The 14,176-nt window shown below is 41.4% G+C and overlaps 1 protein-coding gene and 1 long non-coding RNA gene across 3 annotated transcripts; one reads left to right on the top strand and one right to left on the bottom strand.

The window, feature by feature from the left end:
• Positions 1 to 1,026: 1,026 nt before the first annotated feature.
• On the bottom strand, positions 1,027 to 1,562 carry LOC108048595. Its single transcript, XR_001769491.1, has 2 exons — positions 1,459 to 1,562; positions 1,027 to 1,114 (listed from the first exon to the last, which is right to left on the bottom strand). It is a non-coding gene; the product is annotated as an uncharacterized LOC108048595 (long non-coding RNA).
• Positions 1,563 to 6,072: 4,510 nt separating this feature from the next.
• On the top strand, positions 6,073 to 10,130 carry LOC108048596 (calphotin). Of its 2 annotated transcripts, none has more exons than XM_017129363.2 (2): positions 6,073 to 6,137; positions 7,233 to 10,130. In XM_017129363.2, exon 2 carries the CDS (start codon positions 7,357 to 7,359, stop codon positions 10,015 to 10,017), a length of 2,661 nt encoding a protein of 886 aa, XP_016984852.2. In that variant the 5' UTR covers positions 6,073 to 6,137; positions 7,233 to 7,356; the 3' UTR covers positions 10,018 to 10,130. The 2 variants fall into 2 exon arrangements, with proteins under 2 accessions (XP_016984852.2, XP_016984853.2); XM_017129364.2 differs by lacking the exon at positions 6,073 to 6,137 and adding an exon at positions 6,151 to 6,269.
• Positions 10,131 to 14,176: the final 4,046 nt, after the last annotated feature.

The raw sequence follows: 14,176 nt of genomic DNA, 5'->3' as shown, positions 1-14,176 counted from the left end.
GCAACAATGGCAACAACACCAGGAATGTCCACATCGACAAATGTAATTGACATTTCTTTAAGCGTTCATGTGCTCACATCTTGAAAATATCCAAAACCAGAGACAGGACAAGAACTTCTGCCTTATCCTCGTTCTGGGCACATGCTGTGTGAATACGTGTCCACATCTGAAGAATGGGCCTGCTCTTGTATCATCGTATTATTGTGATATCTTTCGGACATGAACCTGCAGCACGTAGCCCAGCCGATGTCACCTTATCTGCAACCGCATTCAAAGTATCCTGTAATTTTGACAACCTCCTTTTAGGCCGTGAAAATTGGCCGAGTAAAGTGACCTGTACTAATGGCGCAATATCCAGCCAAGTCCCTTGCCCAAAATCAACCCATAAAATCATAAAAAATAGAAAGAATATATAGTAGGGACTCCGTAGAAAATCGAAAAAGTTTCCGCTTAGGCCTGGCATTAAAAACTTGGCAGCTTGTTAAGCTCGGGTGAAGTCGAGATTGTAGTTCGCAGTGCTGGGGGCCAAATTAAATCCACAAACTGTAGACAAAATGCAATAAAATAAATTGCAACAATATCCGCAAAAACCAAAGCGGAGAGAGGAGCTTAACAAAATAAAAGTTCCTTATAAATGATGCTGCTAACCTTAGTGCCGCATTCGAAGTGAACATAATATAAATTTTCAACCGAGCTGAGCAGGAGCCAAATGAAAGGTGACAGCTGGGATGTGGGGAAATGGGGAAAGGAAACGGGTGGAGGGGGGATGGCGAGCTATGGCTAAACAATAGTTCAGGAAAAAATAAGTTGAAAACGAGTGAGAAAAACTTAAGTGCCCGTTAAATTTCCCAGCGGACTAATGATAAAAGTTACGCGACTCCTGCCCCACCTTTCAGCGTCCCTCACGCGCATTTTCCTACCTTTCCTGCAGCATTTCCTTCGGCTTGTCGGATTTGTTTGCTCTTTAACCCTTTCCATTTGGAGCCGTTTCATTGTTTTCCCTTCGCCATATTCTTTGCTTTTTTCCCCTTGCCTGGAGTACCGGTAAATACATTGCGGCATTCAAGTTAATTTACCACAAGAAAGCAGCCAGCAAGGAGTCGCCGCGGAAAACCTGGAAGGAGCAGAAAAGGAGTCTTGGAAATGGCTGAAAAAATGCAATGAAAATTATGTTGAACCAGACCCTGGCATCGTAATTAGTTTACTGCCATTTAACTTGCTACATTAGTTGCAATTACGTAGTAAATATTGTTCATTTAATGAGTAATTCATTTGAATTTTTTAAACTGTTTGCCAGGGTTTCCCTCAGCGAAAAATATCTGTAAAAAAATCTGCAAGCCAGCTTAAATTACGGATGTGGGGGATTTTATTGAGGTGTTTATTTTGGGTTTTTAAATAAATGCACAGTGAAGCTTAAATATTAACGTAAAAAAGTAGTTACTCTTTGGGTGTTAATACCTGTAATATATAATCGGAGTTTTATTTAGTCAAGTTCCTTCACTCTTAGCACACCAGAATTTTGAATGAGTTAGATTCGTTGAAAGATTACGCATCATAAAGTCCGAATTCATATACTACAATTAAACAGAATGGTTAAGCATTGAGAAAAAATTGGTTTTGTAAATAATACTCTAGTCTATTAAATAGCTAGTAATAAATGATATAAGTTCAATTAAAATGAGTATTTGGCCATTGGAAATTATATTGGAAGCGACATTACTAAGCCATTATAAGTGCCTGTGCTTAACTTGTGACTTCGTGTACTTTATTTTCATTCGATAGAAACAACAATTTAAATAACCAAATTGAACGCTTAAAACTAGATGCATCAAGTGTCAAGCGTTGTTGACCACTTGACGGAAATCTTGAAAAATCATTCAAGTTATTTAAGTATTCCTCAAAATTTAATTGATGCAAATTGTTGTTCAGCTTTGTATTTAAAATTCATTATTTTTCTTTCCGTTGCTGTTGATACAGTGAACGTGCGTGCTTTTCGATTTGTGTTTGTTATGTGCTTTGCATAATTTAACACTTTGCCTTAAAAACAATCAAATTGTCAAGTGTCAAAAGTTCGTGTCAGGCCAGAATATTTCCCCGCTCAACTGCCCTGTGTTTGCGCTGCCATGTAAATGTAAATAAAAATGCATTAAATATGTAGCTGTAATTTACACACTCACACTTTCCCGGGAGCGGGGTGAAAATGGAGTGAAAAGTGTAAGGGGCGACCCGTAAGTGGGTGCTTGTGTGCAATATTTTGCATTTGCCTGCCAGTTTTTCCGGTTTGCTCTGACCACAAAGTGTTGGCCATTAACCGAGCGCAGTCTGACCCAGTCACTGACTCATGACATGTTTGTGCTACAATCTTCAAGAATAGCGACTAATATAAAATCAATGCATCCTTAAATTAGAAAGTGCGGGATGTACAAATTCGAAAGGATAATACAAATTAGAAAATAAACATATTTCTTACAGAATTTAGTTTAAGAATCGTGTGGGTCGAATAACTATTTTCCGCAGCCTTTAATTTTTTAAAAAGGTGTGAAGTTTTAAAACTTAAAATTGGGCATCATAAAAAGGCCCTTTGAAAACTGATTTCGCAACAAGGACTTCGCATAAACGGAGTGAGCGCCACTAACGCAGGACAGCGGAAAGGCGGGCTGACGCGTGTTAATTTGAATAAATTATTAAAGCACGTGATGAGCGCGACCTTTCAACCAATTGGGGCAGCAAACCACCACCACCCGCACCCGCACCGATCCCAATTGGATGGTCAGAACCGCCCCCGCCACGCCCCTTTCCCGAGCCAAGTGCAATTAAGCACGAAAAAACCAATCAAACTGGAAATAAATTGCGCCATAGTTGCAGCAGCCACACAGCGACCAGGGTTGCCATACGGCGCCGATTTTTGCGAATTTTTTTCGCCTAGCCAGCACTTTCTGTGCCCTCCTGCGTGTGGGTGTTTTTGGGTTTTCTTTTTTTGTGCTCGCCGGGGGTTTCCCTTTTTATTGTGGCCGCTGGGTGAAAATTGTTTGCATTGCATTCTGTGCTGATGCATGCGAATTGAGAAATATTTGCAATTTAGCAAAATACACCCGGAAGCGGGCCCGGATTGAAGCTTGAGCTGCGCTGCCGCCTGCCACTTTCCCCTTGCCACATTTCGCAATTTCGATTCTCGCCCCGCATTTGTATTCATATTTGTATTTGGGTTTTCCAATCGCATTCGGACTCAACTTTCAGCACGCCCGGAGTGCGTGCAAAATGACGGCAATTAGGCTTATGTGTTGCACTGATTTGCGTTTTTTGCAGTCGATCCTCTCACCTGTGAAAAGTGGCGGAAATGGGATGTCAATAGTTCTAAAAGCTTATATTTTCCTAAGCAGTTCAATTTAAACTATGCATATTTGGCCTGCGGATGCGGAATTCGGACGAAAATTTATTGTTTTGTTAAACAAAATTCAAACGGTTGTTTCGCCCGATTTCGATTGGATTAAGGTATTTAAAAATATGAATTCAAAATGAATTTAAAAACATAAGATAATCATGCATTTCTTATTAAATAAATATTTTCCTACAACTTCTTAAATGTTTAGACGTTTTATGAAAGCCTTGGCTGATTTTCCATACTATTGATTAAGGTTTGCATTAAGCTCAAAATCCTCATTAGTTTTAGTCATGTTTCAAAAGGATTATATAAAAAAAAGATTAAAGAAAAAACAAGAAAGGAAAGCTAACTTCGGGCGGAGCCGAAGTTGAAATACCCTTGCAGAATATTCTGCAAATTATATTCTCCAAAATTATTCATATGATGCATTCTTAAATTATTCATATGATGCATTCTTAATACTCATAAAAAATCCCAACTTCCTAACTTTAAAAACACCAAAGTTATGGCATTTCCAATCGTTCAGTTATGTATATGGCAGCTATAGAATATAGTCGGCCGATCCTTATGAAATTTGATATGTCGGATTAATTGGCCAAATATATAACCCATAGAAAATCCCAACTTCCTAACTTAACAAACACCAAAGTTATGGCATTTCCGATCAATCAGTCATATAGCAGCTATAGGATATACTCGGCCGATCCTTATGAAGTTTGGTACGTCGGATTGATTGGCCAAATATAATACCCATAGAGAGTCCCAACTTCCTAACTTAACAAACAGCAGAGTTATGGCATTTCCGATCAATCAGTTATATGGCAGCTATAGGATATAGTCGGCCGAACCCGGCCGTTCCGACTTATATACTGCGTGCAAAGGAAAGAAGGGTGTGTGCAAAGTTTCAATTCGATATCTTCAAAACTGAGAGACTAGTTCGCGTAGAAACAGACAGACGGACAGACAGACGGACAGACAGACGGACAGACAGACGGACAGACAGACGGACAGACGGACAGACGGACATGGCTATATCAACTCAGGAGGTGATCCTGATCAAGAACATATATACTTTATAGGGTCGGAGATGTCTCCTTCACTGCGTTGCACACTTTTGACCAAAATTATAATACCCTCTGCAAGGGTATAACAATCTGTCGTGTCGAGGTGGTATTATTCCTAATATTGTACAAAATGACTTCCAACTTTTTCCACACTCTAGTTTTGTTCGTACTTAAGAGATATATAGATCACTGGATAATTATACAGAGATTAAATTGCCATTTAGATTGATAATGCACCACAATCTAAAATATACACTTTTATTCTGCTACGCAAACTCCTTTTCGCCCGGTCTGCTCCGATCAATTGTCGAGCGCAGTGATGCAGGAGAAGATAGAATAAAGTATAAATACAATTTGTATGCTTGATGTAATTTCATTTCCACTTATCTTGGTATTTTCTCTGCATTTTGCTTCATACGATTGATTTATCGCACAGAAAATAATAGGCAGCCAATGTCTGTGCATCCTGAGGAAGGACTCGCTCCTGCTCTTGGCCTTCCAACCATTCAATCCCTGAGCCGGGTTCAGTTTATATTCAAATGCTTACGCTTAAATGTCAATAATACGTGAAATTGAACTGCCAATTCAATCTCCACAACTACTCCGTTCGTTCTTCCACTTCTCCAGTGAAATCATTTCCATATAAGCGTTTTCCCATCTCGTCTATTTATATATATGTATTTCTTTTCTTTTCGCTCGCAATCTTTTTATTTTGTGAGTGAAATTCTTTCTGTTCATATGTGGAAAAACTATTTGCAAGAGTCTCAAGTGTGCTCGGTACCCGGCCAGAAGCGTTTGCGGGGTGCGGCGAGGTGTTGGTCGGACTTTTTTAAACGACGGCTGCAAATTGTACGCAGATCACATTACACTTGCTCCAGCGGACGGCATGTGCAACTGCCGGCTGCCTCTGCGGATTGCTTTACATTTGGCTGCACTTCCCACATCCCCCCTCCAGCCCCCGGCACTCGCTCGAAAAATTGAAAGATTTATTTCTTAGTTCTTTGCGATTACATTTCCACCGAGCTAATGTGTTCCGATCCAACGGCTACGTAGTGGCAGTTTGTCAACTGTCATTGCATCAGACATTGAATGGCGAACCGGCGCTGGCAGGAAGTGGACGAGGAGGGGGAGGTGAAGAGGGGGAGGGGGGCACTTGTCGCATTTCGTTGACAACTACATTGCAAATACGCCAGAGTAATCAGTATTGTGTAAATAACCAGTTATGTGCTTGCGAGTGCAGCTGACAAAGCGAGTGGTAAGCGATATGCAATGAAGCAAAAATAAATCCCTAAAAGGGATTCCCAGATGAATTTAATGCATTCGGTAAGATGCGAGTGGAATCAATAATACAATAGTGGGGAAATATCGCACGAAGAAATCTTCGAACGCTTGTAGCACACTTTTCAGCGTACCCCAAATGTAACTTTGTTTTCCCGTGCGAACCGGAAAAATTTAATACTGGCTAAGGTCAGCTGCTAAGCACCTTAGAATGTAAACGAAAAAACGCAAAAGCACTTGAAACTATGTATGCGTATGGTTCTTGTACTCAATGGGCAGTTGTCAGACTTCTGAACGAGGGTAAACCAATGAAAAGAGGTAAAAATGTACAAGAAAACTGATCCAAATGGCCAGTTAGCCCCGGGTTTTCCTATCGAGTAGTCGGTCAGTGTGAAAAAATAATAAGCTATTCGGTTAGTATTATTGAAAAGGTGCAAAAGGATGGAAAGTTACAATCGAGGACTTATGATCGCAACACTTGATCAAGAACAAGAAAGGAAAGCTAACTTCGGAGCCGAAGTTGATATACCCTTGCAGAATATGCTGTAAATTATATTAGTTGGCCAAAAATAAAAACAAAAAAATCCCAATTTCCTTAGAGTTAGAAGCACCAAAGTTATGGCATTTTCAATCGTTCACTTATAGAATATAGTGGGCCGATCCTTATGAAATTTAATAGGTCGGATTGATTGGCCAAAAATAAAGCCCATATAAAATCGCAACTTCCTAACATTACAAACACCAAAGCTATGGCATTTCCGATCAATCAGTTATATGGCAGCTATATGATATAGTCGCTCGATCCGGCTCGTTCCGACTTATATACTACCTGCAATAAAACGACAACTTTGAGGGACTAGTTTGCGTAAAAACGGACGGACGGACGGACGGACGGACGGACGGACATGGCTAGATCGACTCTCCTGGTGATGCTGATCAAGAATATATCTACTTTATAATAATAATAAGTTTTTTAATAAGTTTTAAAGGAAATTTTACTCATGAGCACTAAATAAATGACAATATTAAATAATATAATGTAATATTACATCTTGTTCCGTGTTGTCATTTTAATAACTTAAGTTTCGAATTAAGTTAATAAGTAATTAAAAGGTTTGTCGATGGTTAAGAATTCATGAATTAAGTTGATAAGTAATTAAAAGGTTTGTTACACTCAATGGTTAAGAATTAATGAACCTACATTTTCATTTCTATAACAATTTTTTGCCGGATTGTGATAACAAAAATTGAAACTACATTTAATCGGGGCCGCTTGAGCGGCCTCATAGAAAATTCATAGAAAATTCAAATGAATCGATATCTTTGGAAGCTTAAAGCAGAAAGAGAAATTATTTTGTTTGCGTCTAGTTGTAAGCACCTCTTCTTATTTTTACTTACCTGTTCCCTCATCGATTGCTTTTCCTATTAAAGGCAATGGCCTAATTCAAGGCCCTAGTCTCATGTTTTTATGTTCTATGTTATTTACGTTTTCGTTGCTCTGTTTTCAGCAATCTACTGGCCATGAAAATAGGGTCATGAAACTATTCCTCCATTGAGCACTGGATAAGTGAAAAGCTCAACAAAAAGGCAAAACTGATTGACATTGAGGAGGAAGTAAAAAAACCGATAACAATGGAACCAGTACCTGTTTCTGCCCCAGTGGCTTCGCCTGTGCCACCGGCTGTGGCTCCAACAGCAGTACCTGCTCCGGTGCCTGTTGCTAGCCCCGCAGCAGTGGCTCCTACACCTGCAGCTCCGATTGTGGCAGCACCTATTGCCGCTGCGCCTCCCATTGCGAGTGTGCAACCAGCCCCAGTTACTGTTCCCATCGCCGCAGCTCCAGCTCCAGCTCCGATTGCTACTGTTCCAGTCGTTGTTCCGGCAACTCCGGCTCCTGTCATTGCAGCAGCTCCGGCACCCGTTGTTGCAGCCCCCATCGTGGCCACTCCCGCTGTTGCAACATCACCACCCGTATCCGAAGCCCCAGTTGTTGCCGCCACTACAGCTGCTGTTGCTCCTGTGATTGCTACACCACCTGCTCCTGTTGCTGAGACTGCCGTTGCTGTAGCGCCGCCCGTTGTTGCTCCTGTGATCGCATCGCCTGAGATTCCGGTCGCAGTGGCCCCTGCAATATCAACGCCAGCAGTTGCTGCTGCTGAGATTCAGCCCGTCGTAGCTTCACCTGTGGTGCCTCCCGTTGCTCCAATCCCTACACCAGTAACAGAAACTCCAAGCGTTGTCAGTACTCCGGTTGCTGTTGCTCCTGTGATCGCTACACCTACACCTCCTGTTGGACCTGTTGCACCAGTTGCTCCTGTTGTAACCCCAACAGCTGCTGTTTCTGAGATTCCCGCTGCCGTTGCACCACCTGCGGAATCTTCCGTACTTGCAACACAAGCCCCTGTTGCGGAGATCTTAGTCGCTGCTCCTGTAGTCTCACCGCCAATCGCTGTTGTCGCCGAGACCCCTGTTGCTGCAATAGTAGAAGCGGCAGTTCCACCACCTGCGGCATCTCTTGTAGCTGCAGCATCCCCACCAGTTTCAGTCGTTGCTGAAACTCCGGAAGTTGTTGCTCCTGTGATCGCTACGGCATCCGCTGCTGTTGCTGAGACTCCAGTTGTCACTGCACCGCCGGTAGAGTCGCCTGTTGCTGCAATACCAACACCAGTATCAGAGGAAATTGTTGCTCCAGCCGTCGCTCCAGTCGTTGCTCCAGTCGTTGCTCCAGTTGTTGCTCCAACTATTGCTCCAGTTGTTGACCCAGTTGTTACCGAAATTTCTGTTGCAGTGGCAGAACCACAACTTGCTGCAACACAACCACCTGCAGTTGCGGAGACACAGACACCAGTAGTTGCTTCTGTGGTTGCTGCTGTTGCAGAGACTCCAGTTGCAGAAGCTGCCACAGTCTTAACACCACCACCTCCTCCTACTGTTCCCGTTAACGTTGCACCACCGGCGGCTGTGGCTGTGGAACCTACCGATGCTGCCATATCCTCTCCCTCGATTCCAACAGAGGCCGCAGTTGAGATTCCTCCGCAACCTGCCCCACCTGTCGAACCTGCAACAGAGGGAGCTGTTGCCGCGTCTACACCGCCAGTGGCATTTGCCGATACTTCAGTGGCAGTTGCAGACCTGTTACCTCCTGCGGCACCTGCTGCAACAATTCCTGAACCAGGGGAAGCAACAGCTGCTCCAATCGTCTCCTTGCCCCCTGTGGTAATTCCTGTAGAACAACCTGCGGTCGTCCCAGACACTTCATCAACAGCTCCTCCGGAATTGGCCGTTGTTCCAGATATAGTTCCAGAGCCAATACCCCAACCGCAAACCATCGAAGCCACTCCTGTGGAGGCTTTACCTATTGAGACTCCGGTTACGATACAGGAACCAGCTGCAGAAGTTTCAGCACCCGTTCAAGAAATATTGGCTGAAATTTCAGCTCCGACCCCGGAGAAAATTCCGGATCCGGTCGCAGTCGAAGCTCCAACAACTATCCAGGAGCCAGAAATTGCCACGATCATTGAAGCTTCTCCGTCTCCTGCTGCCGAAGTCGTTACACCCGATGTTGTTGCGGTAGTGGAGCTAATCAATCCTGAACCTGTTGTAGCGGCAGTTGAGCCGATCACTGAACCACCGGTTAATGTTGTCGAACCCGTAGAGTCGATTCCTGTTTCAGCTGCTGAACCGGAAATCACAGAAGTCAGTGAGACAGCAGTTCCTGTAGCGCAGGAGATTCCTGTAGCTGAGATTCCGGAAACGACAACGAAACCGGACGAAGAAGTTATCGAGACTCCAATTACAACTGCCCCGGAATCTATGGTCACAGTTTCGGAAGAAGTATTGATAGCTCCTGGAGAAGATGCTGCGGTCGTTGAGGCGACTCCTGAGACATCTGCCTCTGCTGTGGAACCCCTTGAAACACCAGCTGCTGTCGAACCAGTAGTCTCAGAAACGCCAGCTGCCACTCTGGTGGCCGATGAACCAATTGCAGCCGAAGAACCAGTAGAATCAGTTTCTGCCACTGAAATACAACCCACAATTGAAGAAAAACCGGCAGGAGAGGTACTGCCCGACGAAATCCCCGATAGGTCATCTCCGGATCCCAGTTCCGTTCCCGTGGCAAAGATAACGCCATTGCTTAGGGATCTTCAGACCACCGACGTTTCGCTGTTGGCCATTGCTGCCACCTTGGATGCCATCGGAGAGAAGTTGAAGGATCAAAAGGCCAGGAACCAGCAGGTAATGGACAGACTATGCGAAATCGAGAAAATACTGGGCCCTCCTAAATCCAATTAGCTTAGGCTAAAAGCCATATTCATAAATATGTACTTAAAACATAAGGCAATAATATAAAACTCATAATCAGAAGATACTAATAAAAAGTTCATTAACTAATTTTAAAATTTGAACAAAATATATTTTTAATTTTTAAGTCCAGTGGAAACTAAAAGTTTAAAATTTTAGATAAAATATAACATTTTAACCTATGTAGCAATAAGGCTGTGGTAAAGACACTTACACAATTCCTTTTTTGGCCAAAAGCCTGAGAAAACATACCATATCTGGCTTAGCTCTTAAAACTAGCATTCAAGACTGGAAAATTTATTTTTGGGTCATATTTGCAAATTTTTGTCTGCAATGTCTTATGTCTTATGCAACCCAAACAAATGAGCCAGTTACAGTTTTTGGACACATGAGCATGGCTGTCTCAACACCCCAGCCGCAAAGTCTAATTTGCACGCGTGTCGAAAATTTCAGCGCGAGAAATTAGCATTCTCTTACGTTTATATAGGGTGCAAGTAAATTAACATTTCCCGCTGTCGTCAGCAAAAAAAAAAAACGATAAATAAGAATTAAGGATTGTGTTCAACTGCTTTCCTACTGCGAACACTGGCGAGCTCTGATAATTGAGAATTAATCAATGAATAATTTAAATGGGGCTAAGGCAAAGAACATGCCTATCCTTCTTTGACTCCATTTAAAAATCATCCTTTTAAATTTACTTTGATGGGGATGGATGAAGCTTGGTTCAAAAGTCAATCGAGGGTCATAAAAACGTTCGAAAGGGGAAAATGGAAACTTTTATTGCGGCAAACTGAAATTTGTGTTTATGGGGAAGTAAGTCCGGGTAAGTCAAACACCTACGGCGATTATTCTAATCATTTGCATTGTTTTGGCTAGCTGCTTGTTTCGTTGGCCTATCTCGCAAAGTTTCCCCCACTGTGTGTGGGCAAAAGGCGGTGGAATAGGCCCCAGTAACATGTTCGACAGTTCAATCTAAATCTATCGGCTACTCACACATACAGCGGCAAAAAAGCAGAGCTAAAAGCCGAATTCCCATTTGACCATTTTGTCTGGAAACAATAAAATGACCTCTCGCACACAGATCCAGATACACACTATATACCGATACACTGATACACAGACAACAACATACGAAATCCCATAAATGTTGCAAATGGAGCAACAGAGTGAAGTTGTCATGCAGAGGATGCCATGCCACAGGACCAAAATAACAGCTATCCGAAACTGAAAAAACGAATTTCCTTTTTTAAACTTTTTGGCACTTGGGGGCACCAGGGGGATAGTCGGCTGCTCTCCTGCGACTGAGATGAAGGTTACACAGCCTAACCGCATTAATGCCAGCACAGAGCAACTCGGTCCGAGTTACAACCAAATGTGTAATTGTTGCCTGGGGGATTTGCAAAAAGATTTTCGCTGTCATTTGAACTGTGTCTAAGGCTTCATTTACTGCTCTTTCCCACCGTGTTTACTCCTATAAATGCTCTACCAAATTGTGCAAAATTGAAATGATCCTTGCTTGCAAAACGATTAGAGAGGTTTCTCTTCACTTCCATTTAAATGGTATGTGTCATGAACAAACAAAGATTTGAGTTTGACCAAAATTGAATCGTTATATACCTTAATAGCAAAAATACTTCCTTTTTATACCCTTGCAGAGGGTATTATAATTTTGGTCAAAAGTGTGCAACGCAGTGAAGGAGACATCTCCGACCCTATAAAGTATATATATTCTTGATCAGGATCACCTACTGAGTTGATATAAGCATGTCCGTCTGTCTGTTTCTACGCAAACTAGTCTCTCAGTTTTAAAGATATCGAATTGAAACTTTGCACACACCCTTCTTTCTTTTGCACGCAGTATATAAGTCGGAATGGCCGGAATCGGCCGACTATATCCTATAGCTGCCATATAACTGACTGATCGGAAATGCCATAACTTTGTTGTTTGTAAAGTTAGAAAGTTGGGATTTTCTATGAGTTTTATATTTGGCCAATCAATCCGACCTACCAAATTTCATAAGGATCGGATCATATATTCTATAGCTGTCATATAACTGATTGATCGGAAATGCCATAACTTTGGTGTTTGTAAAGATAGAAAGTTGGGATTTTTTATGGCTTTTATATTTTGCCACTTAATCCGGCCTACCAAATTTCATAACGATTGGAAATGCCATAACTTTGGTGTTTTTAAAGTTAGGAAGTTGGGATTTTTATGAGTGTTAAGAATGCATCATATAAATAATTTTGGAGAATATAATTTACAGAATATTCTGCAAGGGTATTTCAACTTCGGCTCCGCTCGAAGCTAGCTTTCCTTTCTTGTTAAGTTAGGAAGTTGGTATTTTTGTGAGTGTTAAGAATGCATCATATGAATAATTTTGGAGAATATAATTTACAGAATATTCTGCAAGGGTATTTCAACTTGGGCTCCGCCCGAAGTTAGCTTTCCTTTCTTGTTCTTTACTTATTTTCTTACATTAATTGACACTTTAAAATGTATATATTTTTTTGCAATGCCATTTGGTCATTGGCTTGTAAAACAAAAGAATGTTATATAACATTGAGAAGCTTGATGTTTTAAAATAAATCTCAAATTTAATTTTAAACTCTAGTAATTCCTTAAATATATTTTAATGGAATAAATTATAGACCGATCGATTAAAATGTAAATACAGTTTGTTTTAAATAATCTTGAGCTTATATAATCTTATAAATCTTAGTTTACATAAATTTGTTTGCTGAGTATTGACTTACTTTTGATTTATCGTGATATCTTGGTCAAGAGGATAACATTCCATAGCTTTCATTTAATAAAGTAATTTCTTCTGAACAAAATATTGACCTTTTCTCCTTGATTCAGATTAAAGGCGAGTTTTTAATTTCGTTCATAATTTAATCTTGACTTGTTCCGAACATTTTTGTAAGTGCAGTGATCACCACTTGAAGTAGGAGATTCTGTCGGCCGCAGGAACATTGGTTGGACATTAACTTGACTCCCTCGAGTTGAGGGGCTCCAGAGTGTGCCAAATCAATCAGTCGGCAATGCATAAATGACACAGTCAGGACACGGCATGCACTCCTCATATGCGACATCGTCCAGCTGTCACACACGGCCATTGCGGCTAATGCGGTCCTTGTTGCAGTCCCCCTGACAACCCCCTTTCGGCAGTAAAATTGGAATTATATCCCCACCTCCCAGTCCACATCCACCGCCCTCGGCCTCACATTAGCCAGACACGATGAATGCTCCGGGCTGTGGACAATGATGCCTTAGTGCTTGACTGGCTATAAATTTTGAATTAATTGGTGGCTGCTGAACATTTTGCCCAGAAATTTATGTTTTTCCTGGCTGGCATGCCTTTTCCTGGGCAGAGATTTCAGGCAGTGTTTTTTGGTAGATATTAAATGGGAAGGCAGTTCTTACTGGGAAACCGTTTATACTACCGTTAAATATGTATTTGCCTTTTTGCAAATTTATTTTTTCTTTTGTTAAGTAGAGATACTTCAGTTACTTCCTCAATTATCAGCATTATCTTTTGTCATTAGCACTGCAAAGCTTAATTAAGATCCAACCTTTGACAAACGACATGACTGCCTTTTTTCATGTTAATCGTTCTCTCAATATATGCATCTTATACAGTTTTTGTGAAAGCCAAGTAAACCTGTTTTCGATTTTAACTTGATTATCCTTTGCTATCGAAGCAGACGTTTGTCCTATTCAATCGCATTAATTCCAGCGGCCCACTTAAGAAGGCATTCTCATCCCACTTTTTATCTCCTTCTTTGAGTAATTTTTTAATTTTTCCGCCCACCCTTAAACAACTGTGATTAATGACTTGTGAGAAAAAAGTGAAAGGTGTGCAAAAGGCAAGGAGAATTTCATTTTCAAGGGTCTTGCATGATTGAGTTCTATTGAGTGAACTGCAGAGCTAAGCGGAAAAATGTTCTTCATTCGAACTGGCAGGGATAATTCGCTCGATTGTTTTTAGCTTGGAAGGACGCAGAATTGAAGGCGGAAGAAGAATTAAAGGTGTGTGTTTTCCTAGCCTGGTTAGTGAAATTTATATTTTTGACCAGTTAAAGTGGCGAATGCTTGGAATAGATATATTTTATATTTACCTTAATTTTTTAAGTGAAAGATTTATAA

Source organism: Drosophila rhopaloa, unplaced genomic scaffold, assembly GCF_018152115.1.
Source record: "Drosophila rhopaloa isolate 14029-0021.01 unplaced genomic scaffold, ASM1815211v1 contig_155, whole genome shotgun sequence".
NCBI lineage: Eukaryota > Metazoa > Arthropoda > Insecta > Diptera > Drosophilidae > Drosophila > Drosophila rhopaloa.
Note: the sequence above shows the minus strand (reverse complement) of the source record. Positions and strands in the feature narration are given on the sequence as shown.

Coding starts and splice junctions, on each gene's coding strand:
- LOC108048596 (XM_017129363.2), top strand. CDS start 7,357: ATGGAACCAGTACCTGTTTCTGCCCCAGTGGCTTCGCCTGTGCCACCG.